The following is a 16,247-nucleotide window of genomic DNA, read 5'->3' on the forward strand; positions in this document are numbered from 1 at the left end:
TAATATTGTCAAATTACTTTAATATCCTTCAAAACTTGATTATATTATCATCAACTATACATTATGTCATGCATAAAATGGTTCTCCATAAGAAACGCTTGAAACTCAAAATAAGTCCAACTCTGTTTTTCTTCATTTGCTAAACTAATAACATACCATTAAACCTAAATCTTGATTCTCATTAAAAGTGTTTGCAGTTTGATTCGATTTTGTTGGAAAAAAAATATTTAGACTAAATATAAAAATAATATGAATTTTGATTTGATTATATTTAAATATAATATAAAATATGGTCCAAATTAAACCAAAATTTTATGGGCTAGTTTGGATCAGTTTAATGATTTGTTGATTCTTTTAAAAAAAATTATTTTTATATATCTTTCAAAATTATTTTTAATTTGACAATAATTAACAAAATAAATTGTAACAATATTTGTAGAATTTTTTAATAACTAATTGAATCATGATTAACCCTTGAAAATATTATTTATATAATTATAAACAATATAGTAACAAAAAACTATTTGTAGATTTTTTTAATAACTAATCATATTAACCCTTGAAAATATTATTTATATAATTCTAAACAACATAATAACAAAAAAAAAACACAAATGATAATAGCTATATTACAAACGTTTTATAAAATGAAAATACATTATACATCATTCATAATTATCCACTACTAATAACAAAATCTAAAACAATTTAACATAATTCAAAATATATAATGTCTAACACATTTTTTTTTTAATTTCACACTAATGTCTCAAAACTTCGTCTTTAATTAATATAATTGAATCAAGAAGTATTGTTTAACACATATGAAATCACATGCTACTATTATTGAAATTTAGTTGTAACTTAAGTTAAACTAATTTGATTTTACATAAGAGTATTGAAAAGAAAAAAGTATAAGTATAATATATAGTTCGATTCAAATTTTAAACTATGAATATTGTAATTAATTTAAAGGTTTGGTTTGATTTAAAGAAAAAAGTATAAGTATAATATATAGTTCGATTCAAATTTTAAACTATGAATATTGTAATTAATTTAAAGGTTTGGTTTGATTTTGAATATACTCTCATACTTTTTTATGCACAGTGATATTGATTTTTTTTTATAACTATATTACTAGTTTAAAGTATTCAATTACTTTTATTGAGTGATTACTTTTACATGAGAATTGATTGATTTTCTTTAGTGAAATCTCAATTTTTAACCACATCTCTTTTCATTTTCAAGATTTCAATCATGACTTTATTTAAAGGAATCAAGCAAGGTCAGGGGTTCGAATCCTGCCTTGTGTATGCAGCCGCGTTAAATCTTGGGGCTAGCTATCCCACTCTTTGAGGTGCCTCCAACGTAGCGAGGAGATTAGTCACTGCTGTCGGTGGTGGATACTCCAGGGACGAACAAAAAAAAACTCAATTTTACTTGGAACAACTGATGGGAAAACAACAACACAAAGCAAACTCAAACAGTTAACGCGGTGGAAATAAATTCTCCTAACTTGCAAGAATGTATGAGGAGCAACAACCAATGAACAAAAATAAGAAATCACCAAAATCACACACAAAGATACCAAAATTTTAACGTGGAAAACTCTTCAAAGCAAGGGTAAAAATCACGAGTCGTTCAGACCAAAGAAATAGCTCCACTATGATCAACAAATAGTACAAAGGAGTCTCAATCTACCGCTCCATCGTGAACTCATGATAGCGGGACACGCCTCTTAACCTTCCATGTTACCATGAACAGGAAGACTCTCTTCCACATGAACCCACCGTTAGGGATCCCAAACTTTGATCAACCAGCCAAACAACAAAGCAATAAAGTTTACAAATAGAGAACTACCGCTCTATCGTGAACTCACGATAGCGAGACACACTTCCTAACCCTCTATATTATTAGGAAGACTCTCTTCCACATGAACCCACCGTTAGGGATCCCAAACTTTGATTCACCTACCAAATCCATTTGCTTTTAGATACTACTCAAAAGGCCTCTCAACCAATAGAGTCAAACTCATGTCCATCATTTTGTTTGAATAATATGAGACTTTACTTGTATTCCAACAACACCTGATTTATGTATGCCAAACTAAGTTTAAGTGTAAAAAAAAAATGAATGGCTGATACTTGTGATAAATTCAATGACCCTTTTTTTAATTTTAATTCTATAACTTATATTATCGTGCAAAAAATAATTTCGTATAAATGTACCTAGCTTTCCTTCAACAACTGAAAAAGTGGAGCATAAGAATAATATTAAAATTAGAAAAGTAATAATAATTCGGATTCGTTGACTCTCACATTACTTTCTAGCGGAAGCTTGATGCATAATTGAAGGCAAAAGAGAGCATTGTGGGCGCCACTGCACCTGATTCATAGTATCCAAAACCAAACACGACACGAGAAGTTCCCTGGTCATTGTTTTTCCCTTTGTTCGTGGTAATGCCCATATTTATGGTTCAAATTATGCCAACGGTCGAATTGGGCCAAGCTTAGGGGACACAAGGTAAGTGGTAAATGTGGCATAAACAAGGATAAAGAAGGCATAAGGAATAAAACACCACATCTTTCTCCTTTACATTACACTCACTATTACGACTAGGAAATGACACACAAGTACAACTAGCATTATTTATTTATTTTTTTGCCTATACCTCGTCTTCTTTCCACTACGACAATATTGTTAGAGTCGGTATCATAATTATGTACGACAAAGTTCTGGTTACGAGTATTATTTAATATATTGATGTACCTAAAATTCAAACGTGAGTTTTGTAGTTAAATTGAAACAATTTTTTATACCAATTGATTCACATGCTTAATGATTATACAAGTAGCATAATTGAAGACATTTTATAGTTACTTATCTATTATTTCTAGTGGAAAAAGTTTGGATGAATTTAAGCATGTATTTTTGGTTTCATTTTTATATTTATGATTGTGGGAGAAAAATGATAATGATAAAATTCTTGTTTAGTTGTTTAACTTTAGAAGAAAAAAACTGTTTTGATAAAACTAGGAAGAATAATTCTCTCTCAAGGTCAATCCAATTTTTAAGGATTAAGTAATACTTCTAATTATAATTTCATATCAGAGTCAATGATTAAGGAACTCAATTACCGAATTACTTATGCTAACTAACTTTTTGTTAGGATATAAATAAGAACCCACATTGGTAAAAATAAGAGAATAAATAACAATCTATAAAACACACACATATTTTAATGATTGAGATGTCTTTTGGGTGATAACCAAAAACAAAACCCTTTTTTAAAGGGGGATTGTTGAGATACAAACAAAGTTTTACATCTTAAAATAAGAGAAAAAATAATAACTTATAAAACACATATATACTTCAATGATTGAGAGCTATTTTACGTGATAACCAAAAGCAGACAAATACTATAAAATAACTCCTTTACTTTTATAGTAACTATACTCGACATAATTTCTATTTGGTTGTTATTATTGTAAAAGAAAAATTATACAATATGAAAGTCCTTCCTACAAGGGATTTGATAATTGTAACCCATGTTCGATTCTTGACTTAAGTATGAAGTCGTGACTAGAAGTATCATTATGAGAAATTAATTTCTTGTTTGTTCGATTGGAGGATACTATGGGAAAGATTAATTAAAAGGTTTCCATCCCAAAAAAAGCAAAAATAATTGTAAAGCTTATCTTGCCAACCACATAAATATATTAAATTTTGTATGTCCTTCAAATAGATATTAAACAAGTGATGAAAGGGTGACAAGACTTGCACATAGATGTACGCAATCTTAGCCTAGAGAGAAGTTCAGGATTATAATAGGGAAGTGTTATCCAATTAAAATTTGCGCAAAGCCACTCTGCTCTCACGCAAACAAAGTAGGATTGCTACTTTATATGCTCATAGGTGCTTCAAGTAACATAACAGTGAACTCTATGTAACAGAAGACAAAGACCAAACCTCTTCTGAAAGTGTTCTGTATGGTCACCAGGTTCAAGGTAGCCAATGGGTACTAATTGCAGACACGTTTTTGATAGATTACATAACTTTGCCACTTGTTGGAAGAAAAGAAGCACGCCAACTGGCAGAAGAATTTTCCACAGGGATGTAGAAAAGGAAGAATTCCAGTATGCAAGCACTCAATGTCTCTCATCATACTACAGTGTCTTTGTGGTTCGTCTAGCAATCATGGTTAGTTAATTTTTCCCTATAGATGGTTAGAATTTAGGCCTGTAATTGAGTGTTAGAAATAGCTGCAGTTACAATATGCTTGATGTGCAGAGAGATATTGTTTAAATGCTATAAGAGAGCCAGTTGTAATTGAAAGATTAGACCCTTTTGTTTAAATATGATTGAACTCCCAATTTGTTGGACTAAGGTATTATCTTGCTTTATGCAGGCCATGCTAGCTATCTTGATTGGTCTTCTCACTTTCCTGACATGGCATTTCACAAAGATTTATACAACAAAATCTCTTAATAGCTTGGCATATGACCTGCGTTATGAACTTCTGCAACGCCCCATCTTGAGGATGTGGAACATTTTGAATTCTACTTCCGAAATTACAACTGCTCAGGTTAAACTGTCTCAGTATGTGATCAGAAGCCACACCAACCTTGCCACTCATGCAGACCAAGTTGAGGTTGAATTGACTGTTAATTTTTTCATCATACTCTTGCTATGTTTGTTATTCTTATGTTTGATTCAATTATCACCAAGAAGTTTGAGTACTGTTCCAACTCTTACCAGATGTATGACGCGATGAGGGCTGTAACATGGGCACTGTTTGCTAGTAAAAGAGCTCTGAATTCAATAACTGTCAAATACAAGAATGGATTTGTTCAAGCATTCCATAGAGACCTGAAGGATAACAATACCTTTTACATTTATTCTGATCTTGCAAATTACTCCATGGCTGCCGGTGGATACAATGAAATCAACTCGCTTTCACCACATGAAGCTTGGAATGATAAAGACATTCATGGTAACAAGTCTGCGATTTGGTATCGCGAACCACTTGATCCTGTCAGTGGTGAAAAGACTGGAAAAGTAATGCCAATTGCACCAGAAGACTCAATCAACATAGCTGGCCTCTCCCAAGTACCTGATGGCGTAGCTTCGTGGCACGTTGCTGTGAGCAAGTTTACAGATTCACCATTGCTTTCTGCAGCATTGCCAGTTTGGGACTCTTCTAATAAAAGCATTGTGGCAGTTGTAGGTGTCACAACAGCACTTTATAGTGTGGGGCAGCTCATGAAAGAGCTAGTTGAGTTGCACAGTGGCCACATGTATTTGACCTCCCGAGAGGGTTACTTACTTGCAACTTCCACAAACGCACCTCTACTGTCAAATTCTACAAAGCCTCCTAAGCTTAAGATGGCTGTTGACTGTGAAAATGAAGTAATAAGAGAGGGGGCTCAGTGGCTACAGAAAACCTATGGGAACAATTCCCCTCAGAGTCATGAGGTTCATGTAGAGAATGTCAAGCTAGGCCACCAACAATATTACATTGATTCGTTCTTCCTAAACTTGAAGAGGCTTCCTCTGGTACATTTAAAGATGCTACACCTTTTACTTACATTTGATCTATGTGTAACATTGTTTTTAAAATATTTAAATGATCTAAATATGATCAGGTAGTAGAATATTGTTAGTGGTCACTTCTGTCTTCTTTTCTGATAACTTTCTGCTAAACATAAAGTCTAGGAAAATTTTCTGCTTCTATTTATTTTATTTCTGTTTTCGACTAACCAACTACCATATTACTGGCTTAAATTATAAACAGGTGGGTGTAATCATCATACCTAGAAAGCATATCATGGGGCAGGCAGATGAAAGAGCCTTCAAAACGTTGGTTATTCTGATATCTGCATCATTGTGTATTATTGTCATAGGATGTGTTTGTATTTTGATATTAACAAATGGGGTATCAAAGGAAATGAAACTAAGAGCAGAACTGATAAGTCACCTGGAAGCAAGAAGGAAGGCAGAGGCATCTAGCAACTATAAAAGTCAATTTCTTGCAAATATGAGGTTGGTTTTTCAAGTTCGGTGTGAATTTAAAGAAAAATTAATTAAGAAGAAATATTTAAAAAAGAGACAGAATATTGAATATTTCCAGTCTTAGGTGTCTGTATCTTTTTTTCATGAAACACGTATATCTCATATGCTTTATCCAATTTAAGATTCAAATTATTTAATTTAGAGAATATGAAAAAATGTCTCAGTTGATCAAGGGTTTGAAGAGACAGAGACAGCTACATTAAACATCTTTTACGTATTCCTAAACCTCATTGCTGTTTGAAACTATGTTGATCTGTCTCGATAAACAAAATAATATAAATAACCCTGTATACATAAATACATGCCCACTTCCTTCATGGAGAATTAGTAACATGCCTAAGACCTGGATTACCAATCTGTTTCATTTGGTTCACATGTATATGAACATCCTGACTTTGTTTGTTCACAAATGTGCTTTAAATAGCTTTTTCTTGGGTGCATTACAGTCATGAATTGCGGACACCAATGGCTGCAGTAATCGGGTTACTTGACATTCTTATATCTGATGATCATCTCACAAATGAGCAATGTGCAACAGTTACTCAAATAAGAAAATGCTCAACTGCCCTGCTCCGTCTACTGAATAACATCTTGGATCTGAGCAAGGTGAGCTATATGTATAAGCTAAGCCTTTTGTCCAATAACTTTTAATCTCACACTTGCAGCAATTACCGAAATAAATACCAATGCATAGTCTCTTTACCGTTGCCACAAAATTGCATTCATTCCAAAAAGACCTCTAATATATAATATAATATAGGTGGAATCTGGAAAACTGATACTAGAAGATGCCGAATTTGATTTGGGACGCGAACTTGAAGGACTTGTAGATATGTTTTCTGTGCAGTGCATTAACCACAATGTAGAGACCGTCTTAGACCTGTCTGGTATGAATCTTTGTTTTGTTTGCATAAGAGAGTTTAATTTCAGTGAAAAGCATGTGATAACAATAATCACAAGAAGATTCTGATGCATCCAGTTTATTTGTTGCAGATGATATGCCAAAGCTAGTCCGGGGTGATTCTGCTAGGGTAGTTCAAATTTTTGCAAATTTGATCAACAACTCGATTAAGTTTACTATATGTAAGTCAAACTTTTTTTTTTTTTTTTTGTACTATATAATGTTTTCAATACAGTAGTGGTGGTGGAACAAAAAACGGCTATGATTCAAGAGAAAGTTTTATTATTATGTGAACTTTACATGCTTCAGCAAAAAATTCTTATAAAAATTCTTAATTGGTTCATTGAATATGACTTCCATATTCACCATTATAATTGTCTCATAATAAAAGTTCAGCTAAGAAGATGATAAAAGGCTTCTGTTCAGTCATGTATTATGTACTCTTTTGGGGGGAGGGTTACGATGACATCTATTTAAGTCATTTAATAAATATTGAGCCATGTTTGTTTGAATTAATTTAAAAAATCTGATGTCTTTTTGCTCAAATAAATTGAATTAGTGTGTGCAAAGATTTCAATCGTAGGAGGGGAAAACTACCTGATTTATTGTTCTCGAGGAAACTTGTGTTCATATCAACAATTATTAGCATGCTAATGCCTTTAAGAATTTCAAATATTTAACAAACGGTTCAGCTACTATGGATCAATGAAGCACTAAAACTTAGAAGACTAATCTTAACTCTTTCAAATGGTTTGCAGCGGGTCACATTATTTTGAGAGGATGGTGTGAAAACCCAAATTCTTGCAGTGATGATACAAATTTTCCACTAGAGCAAAAGAAATCACGGTGTTCACAAAAAACCAAAGCAAAGCAACATGAAAACAATGCAAAGAGGATTTCTAATAGAGATAACAAAATGAAACTTTGGTTTGAAGTTGATGACACAGGATGTGGTATGAACCAAAAACTTGACAGGAAAAAATGCATCGAAAAACCATCCCTTTTGCAGCAAAAGAAAAATTAATTTTTAGTCTATTGATTTGTTTCCCATGTCTTACATTCATATTCATCCCGTGAGTTCATAGGTATTGACCCAAGCAAATGGGAATCTGTGTTTGAAAGCTTTGAGCAAGCTGATCCATCAACTACTAGACTGTAAGTATTTTTAACAAAGACAAGATATAATCTGCTAGAAACTACTCTTTATTTAGCATACTAGCATGACCTTATTATCTGAGTCAATGAGTTTTTCAATGAACTTGCACATTAATTTGAACCTATATTCAACAATAATTTAAAAAACCTTTTGAATGTTATGTGCTGAAGATTCACGGAGTTCTGAAACCTTTACTCATTTCAGGCACGGAGGCACTGGTCTTGGTCTTTGCATCGTCAGAACCTTGGTGAGTAAGACCGTTAATATGTAATTGTAAAGTTTCACTCAAGTTAGGAACAATTGCCATTCATAATGCATGTTCATGATGAAAGTCAAAGGTGCCCGGCCTGTGCCAGCACAAACATAGGTGAAGCTTATATCAGTTGCATGTTCTAGAGTTAACATCTACAAGAAAATCATGATCTTAGTTTTGCAGAGTAGGGTTTCATCTCAAGGTCTATAAATTCACCTGCATCTGTCCTTTCTCTTCTAAAATGACAACTCTTCTGAGTTGTATGTACCCTGTGGTGACAGGTTAATAAGATGGGTGGAGAAATCAAGGTTGTCAAAAAGGAGGGACCAGGAACACTGATGCGGTTATACTTGCGCCTCAGTGCACCTGTGGATACCACAGAACAACATTGTCAAGAAGATTTTGCTAACAAAGGCTTAGTGGTGAGTAGAATCATGCACCTTAGCATTGATGTTAATAAGCAGGCCTTGAAATAAGATGTGTCAATGCAGGTACTGCTTGCACTACATGGCAACATGGGTCGATTAGTTACATCCAAGTGGTTACAGAAAAACGGGGTAGTCACTATGGAAGCATCTGAATGGAATGGATTAACACAAACTTTGAGGGTACTATTTCATGCAAGAAGTTCAGCTCATCATAATGGTTTTGATGGAAATTATTCAATTCATGACAATTTAAAGTCAAAACTACTGAGCATACAGGAATTGAGAAACCCAGTTTTTGTCATTGCTGTTGACATTGGGCTACTTGACTTGAGCACAGATATATGGAAGGAACAGCTCAACTTCCTTCACAAATACTTTGGGAGAGCAAAGTTTGTATGGATACTAAACCATGATTCCTCCAATACCATTAAGATGGAGCTTTGCAAGAAAGGACATACACTGACTGTGAACAAACCCTTTTACAAAACAAAAATGATTCATATTTTGGAAGCCATCATAAAGGAGAGAAATGATGAGCTACAAAAGAAAAATATGACTACTCCAAGAGCTACATTGAAAGAGGGTGACTTGCATGAGAGCCTTGAGATTGATTATACTCAATGCGATGTTGCAAGCTCAGATGGTTCTGACATATCTGAAGTGGGTGGTTCTAATCCTGTTAGTGTTAGTGAAGATAAACAAAGAGAGAAAATAATGAGATCCAATCCATCATCACAGCACCAGATAAATAACTTAGTTGGATTAGCAAATGAATATATGGAAGATAATAATCCTAGGAAGGAAGAGTTATCACAGAGTAGCCTCAACTCTAATGATGTCACTACAAACGCAATACCAAAATCATCCTCGACTAAACAGACATCCTTTGCAACAGGAGCTCAAGGTGAAGATTCTGAATCTAGTGAAGCACGTAGGGCCAGTAGCTCAAGTAGAGCAGTGAGTGGAAAGAAATCTCTTGAAGGCCTGAGGATATTGCTTGCAGAAGATACACCAGTAATTCAAAGGGTTGCAACCATAATGCTTGAAAAAATGGGAGCCACTGTTGTAGCTGTAGGAGATGGACAACAGGCAGTGGATGCTCTGAATGGCATGTCTGGTGTTGAAGATTGTAGAAGGGAGTCTCTTCTAAAGGAAAGAAACACAAGATCATCTCAACCTGAGATTCTCAGTTACCCTCCATATGATTTGATCCTAATGGATTGTCAGGTATGAACTTGCTAGAAGAAAAAGTATATTAATATTAGTAATGCTTTGATTTAAATAAAAGACATTGGATCAAAATCATAAGCATATGCCTTCATAAGTTTCAATTCACCCAAAACAGTGCCAAAGAATAGAACCCCCTAATACCCAAGGTTAAGTTGATTAGCAGCGAGTCAGCGACCAGGTAAAACTGCTTGCAATTTAGGCATGTACAGTGATCCTTTTGGGCAGACCTCTACTAACAATTCTTATATGTCATTGGCACTCTCTCTAATAGTAATAGGAGTATCACTCTATTCTGCCACTTTTCATGAATAAAGAATAGAAGCCTAATATGTTAAGTTAAATAATTGAATAAATTGTAATTTTGCTACTCTATCTTAATCCCTATATCTTAAAACATAGAGATTTAATTTCTTAGTTTTAAAAATACGAAATTTTAATTTTATCATTAATTTGATGTTCATTAATTATTAAATTTTAACATTGATTGATAATTTATCACCACTTAAATAATATGATATTTAATAATATAATATATAATAATAAATTTTAAAAACCAAAATATAAAATATTCTCGTTTGTATATATTTGAACTAGTGATTAAAATTTATTTTATTAATAAATTTTATATATATATGATTTTTTTTAAATTTTTAAATATATACTAATTTTATATAAATATTAAAACTTAATAATTAATAAATGTTAATTTGATAAAAAGATTAAAATTTTATATTTTTAAAATTAAAGGAATTAAATGTTTCTTTTTAAAATAAAAGAATTAAAATTGTAGATTGATGAAATAGTAAAAAGTGTAATTTAGCAGAAATAATTTTATTCTACACGAAGTTAATATCATTATGTATTTTAACTTGGATGTTCCAATTCCTTCTGTTTCTGAAAAATAAAAACAGATGCCAAAGATGGATGGCTATGAGGCAACAAAAGCAATCCGGAAATCAGAAGTGGGAACTGACATGCACATTCCAATTGTTGCTCTTACAGCTCATGCAATGTCATGTGATGAAGCCAAGTGCCTAGAGGTGGGCATGGATGCTTATTTAACAAAGCCAATTGACTTCAAACTGATGGAGTCCACCATTCTTTCACTCACAAGAAGAACATCATGACTTCTGACGCTGTGACAAAGCTAATTAAGGGTTATCTTAGACAGCCCAGAAATGTATAGAAGTTTACCAAATATTAACATCAAGAAACATGGCTTAACATGAGAATTCCAGAAATGTAATCCAATTTTCCTGTATTAACTTATCTGTACAGAAAATGACCGAAACTTGTTACCCTTTGTTTCTTCAACTATTTAGAGAAGGCCCAATTCTATGCGAATGTGACTGCATTTGTACAAGAAGGAATTTTTGTTTGTATTACCTCATCTATTTACCTTTTTGTTTATGATATGCAAAAAGGCTGAAATATGAGCTATAAAGTACCCAATAAGCATAATTCTTGTCATGTCATCACAAGATCCACCCAAATGTGAGGTCAATAAGGTCCTTGTTTTGAATCAACCTAAAAAAAAAATGATATTTTGTAGTAATATTTATATAATTTTTTTTTTAGATTTATAACTCAAAAGTTATTTTTTTTATTCTAAAAAGTTAGTTTTGAAAGGTTTATCTCTAAAAGATATATAAATATAATTATTTTTTAAGACTCGTTTTAAACATTTTTACTTTTTATTTAAAGATATTATTATTAATTTTAATAAATTTCACTTTAAAATTTACTTTAGATTTGATGATGTTTTGGGCTGGTCTTGTGTTATCAATTTCTCATTGGTGTTACATTTTGGTTGAATTCCTGATTTGTCTTTCTTTAACACTCGGCTATGTGTGCACTTAGATAATATTTTGTCTCCTTCATAAATTTAGTACATTTTTTTCTTAGATACATTTTGCAAATAAACAGTGTGTCATTGAAATCACAAATGTTCTTCTTCCTCTTAATCTTCTCTTTACCATCAAAAAGTAATTTGAGTTAAATTAGTAACCTTTGTCAACAAGATTTTTCACACTTCTTCATCAACATTTATTATTGTCTTCCTGCTCTCTTGAACTTGAACCTTTTTTCTTTATCTATCTTTTATTAGTTCTTTTTGTGACCTATTGTTTCTAATTTCTGTAGATCTAAATTAAGTTCAATATTTTAGGTTGAGCTAGTCTAGGCCATATGGATGACACCCAAGACAAATGAGAAAGCATATAAGTCACTAAATGTGGAACTCTAGTTCAATAAGGGGTTTAGTAGATTTGGTGGTTGTTGAAATGAGAAAATATGCAACTTCACATATACAAGTGAGAATAACAATTGATATGATATATTTGAGATTCCTTAATTCATTCTAATATTGAATTGAAGGATCATTGTGAAGGCATCTTTCTCTTTCCAGAGAGGTCCACCAATACATGACATACCCTTAAAAACTAAGGGTTGCTAGTGGAACTCTCCTTTCTTCACTCACTTGGCGGCAAGTGAACAATTGTTCTACCTTCATCTCCCAATCAAGATAAGCCTTTACATCATCTTTACCATGAAAATATGGGAGATCCACCTTGGATTCCCTAGGCTTTTGTGCTTTATGGGTTCTTCTAGGAGGGGGTTGATAATGTTCACCTAAATTTAGGATATCCTCATGTATTGTAACCCTTAAGGTAGAACTATGAGAATGAGAACTTTGACTCCTAGTTTGGTGTCGTTTATTCAATTTTTCTTCCTTTTGCTTTAATAGTCTTATCTCCTCCTCAAGAATAGCAAGTTGAGCCTCTCTTTCAATTTTCTCCTTGACTTTTTGTAAGGCTTCTTACTCTCTCCAAAGTTTTAGTGATATGATTTCATGTGCAATCTTTGAAACATTTTTATATGCACTTACATCACTATCACTTTGGTGAGGCGAAAGATTATCCATTATAGGAAAAAAAAAATTTAAGAAATATTTTTGAAAAGGAATAATTTTGTGAAGCAATAACTAAGTATTTAGAGGACTAAGTATACAAATTGAACCTTGGAGGGAGGTGAGCTATTAAGAGTCACTTAATAACCAAGCCTCTTCAGGTAAAAATTACTAATTTTATTTTGTAGTTAGTCTTTGCCAAAACAGTTTTATGGAAACAAAATGATTTTATTATGACAAGAGTTATGCTATCTAGTCGTGAAGTAGCTATAAAAATATTAAACAATGAAAGAATGAAACTACCTAGCTGAGATCCTAAGGTGAAAGCTTGATAGGTATGAAAGACCTTCAAGGACCACTTCCACCAAGTCTAACGAGTCCTAAAACAATAGGGAGAGATGGTTGTGTACCTAAGACACTTCCAAGACACTCCCAAAGGCCAATTACAAAGAAGAATTCAGGAAAATTTACAAGAAGGAATCAAAGGTGACTGAAAATTGCAAAACAAATAGCCACCACATTATAAACTAACTTAGTGACGGATTTTACAACAACAAAAAAATTGTGAGGAAAGTTTTCGTCTCTAATTCAGTCTCTAATCTCTATTTTCCAGATTTTTAAACAATTTTCAATGTTTGGTTTTCTTGATGCCAAGACTATTCCATCTTATTTCCTTTCCTTCTCTCAAGTGTTTGAGACTCTTGGTTTGTGTAAGATAAACCGAATTTCACCAAGAGTTTGGATACTCCACCAATTCTTCCTTAGCTTCCTTTTGATGACCCTTATAGCATTAGTTTCTAAAGAAGATTATTAGTGTAAATTCAAATCCAACACTTAGAATAAAAAGAGCACAAGAAGAAGGATAGGATAATCTTTAATAGAATTTTTTTTATAAGAATTCCAATAAAAGGATATATGGACAATTTGACTTCTAAGGCTAGCACTCAAAGGATTGCCCTAAGAAAAACTTTAGAGTAGATTTTCAAAACCAAAAGAAAATGAAATATGTAAAATGATTTTCTTCCAAAAATTTTCCAACAAGAACAAGTTTATACCGAAATTATATTGATTACAATTCTTACTTCATTTTGGCTTTTTCTTGTAATATTTTTTTTTAAAATGCACATTTTTTTTAAAACAATCTCAATTCAATTGGAGTTTTCCTTTTTCTCTTTTGTAATCCAATTCAGTTTCAAACAATTCTCGACCAAATGAAGAAACTAGGCATGCCAATGCAAATGAATTTGAAATGTACCTTAAATGTAACATAAAGAAGTCATGCTTTTCATATTTCTCAAATTCAAACTTAGTGGCACAGCTATTGTTCTATGTTTTCATATTTGAATTCAAATTTGGAAGCAAATTGTTCCAACACCTCAAGCAAATTGTTCCATATTCGAAAGAAAATTTAAGAAACTCTAAGACATAAAGGAAACCTAATACTAAAGAAAACTACTAATGATCTAATAGTAGTTTATGAACTCAAAATTGCACAAATCAAAAAGCACCAAAGCTCAAATGCACTCGGTCAAAAATAGAACATATATAAATTCATCATGTAATTTTTGGTTTAATAAGCATAACTAGGAATTTTGGATTTTTCAATGACTAAACATGAATCGAGATAATACTTGAATGGATTTAAAAATTAAAAGACTCAAATATATGCAGATGATCAAAAATTTTAAAAACTGATGGAAGAGCATGGGCCAAAGGCCCAACCACTAGAGCTATGGCCAGGAGATTACTTGAAGACTTGTCTGCTTCAGAGCTTAGTGGGCCTAATGGGCTTGGTGGGCCTAGGGTGCTTATCACTTGGACCTTGATTGATTAAACACCATGTTTTATTGCATTTTCTTAGTATAGGAAGTTACTTTGATGTTGGTCTTGTATTTTGACCATAGATTAGGGTTTAGGATTTTTGGGCTTATATTTGGGCTTCATGGGCTTTGGGTTTTTGATACCCAATATTAGGCTCATTCTTCTTCTTATATTTTTTCCTATTCATTGTATTCATTAGACCAATGTATTTCGGTCAATAGCATAGGATTATATGAAGTATACATTAATAGGAGAAATAGGTTTCATTTAAGTATCATTTAGAAGTAATTTGATTTGAATTTGAGTCACATGGATGGCATGGAGTGGATCCGGCCATGTGAGCTTCAAATTCACTCCAAATCACTCCTAAATGACACCTAAATGAAGGTAGTAACCGGATTAAGCTTGTAGGATGCCAAAGTTTGAATTTCAAATTCAAATTTGAAATTCAAACTTGGCGCCAACTTTGCTAGTCTAAGTTGCCGCCAATCTTAACCTAGTTTCCCTCCTATATATGTAACACTTCCCTCCATTGTAAAACACTTTTGATATATGATAATTCTGAATTGATTTCAGCCATCAAGAGTCACCGAAAATTCCAAGAGAGAGAGCCATTGAGAATGCCTTCAAAACCCTTAGGAAATCCTAGTTTCCTTATCTTTGAAGTGTGCAATCCCTTGAGTTCTTGAGCTTGGATACTTCCATCCAAGGCTTGAGCCTTATCTTCATCTGTGAATCCTTCATCTTCTTTACTTGAGTTTCGGAGTTCATCTCCTTGAGGAAGATCCATGCATAAGGAGAGCTAAGGAGAAGAACATCAATCTCTCCTCCTAATCTCTTCCATCAAAAACCAAACAAGACTCAAACAAATTAAAATGCACAAGGTTTTGAATCCTAAGGCACAATTTCAAGCATGACTCATATGAGGCAAATTCAAATTGATGAACATATACGAATCATTGAAACAAGTGAAAGATGGATCTATCAAATTTTTTTGAAACAAGAATTAGATCCATACAACAACATACTCAAGACATGTGAAGAAAATTGATGAACAAGACAAGATAGGTTCACCAAATTGAATTAGTGAACTTATCTCTTGAAGAATCGAGCTCTAGATACAACTTGAATGGATTCCACACGCTAGTCCTTCTTGAATCCTTGAGAAAATCTTCAAGGCTTGAGTCCAAAGAAAAGAAGGAGAAGTGTTGAATAAGACTTGCCTAAGCTCCTCGGATAGAATTCCAAGGCTACAAAGAGGAAATCTCAAGGTGAATGATGATTTTCCTCACTCAAGGTGAATTTCGGATAGGGAGAAAATTCTGAAGATAACTCTCATATAAATGTTCAAAAGTAATGAAGATACACGACCATAGTGAATATATAGGTCTATGAAGAGTATGGAGGAAGCTAGCTTAACCTAAGGTTACGATAAACCATGGTATGGTTTAAATTAACCTTTAGGAGCGTAAATTTGA

The 16,247-nt window shown here is 32.8% G+C and overlaps 1 protein-coding gene across 2 annotated transcripts; it reads left to right on the forward strand.

Moving 5' to 3' along the window:
- The first annotated feature begins 3,760 nt into the window (after nucleotides 1-3,760).
- LOC109793213 (histidine kinase 1) lies at nucleotides 3,761-11,432 on the forward strand. Of its 2 annotated transcripts, XM_020352678.3 has the most exons (13): nucleotides 3,762-4,200; nucleotides 4,409-4,651; nucleotides 4,759-5,556; nucleotides 5,795-6,042; nucleotides 6,519-6,678; nucleotides 6,833-6,959; nucleotides 7,066-7,155; nucleotides 7,732-7,926; nucleotides 8,059-8,128; nucleotides 8,334-8,376; nucleotides 8,664-8,804; nucleotides 8,874-10,037; nucleotides 10,952-11,432. In XM_020352678.3, the coding sequence occupies exons 1-13, from the start codon at nucleotides 4,015-4,017 to the stop codon at nucleotides 11,165-11,167; spliced, it is 3,681 nt and encodes a 1,226-aa protein (XP_020208267.1). In that variant the 5' UTR covers nucleotides 3,762-4,014; the 3' UTR covers nucleotides 11,168-11,432. The 2 variants fall into 2 exon arrangements, with proteins under 2 accessions (XP_082931310.1, XP_020208267.1); XM_083075184.1 differs by lacking the exon at nucleotides 7,732-7,926 and having other exon boundaries at nucleotides 3,761-4,200.
- The last annotated feature ends 4,815 nt before the right edge of the window (nucleotides 11,433-16,247 follow it).

The sequence above is a fragment of the Cajanus cajan genome, chromosome 5 (genome assembly GCF_000230855.2).
Source record: "Cajanus cajan strain Asha chromosome 5, NIPB_CcT2T_4, whole genome shotgun sequence".
Lineage (NCBI taxonomy): Eukaryota > Viridiplantae > Streptophyta > Magnoliopsida > Fabales > Fabaceae > Cajanus > Cajanus cajan.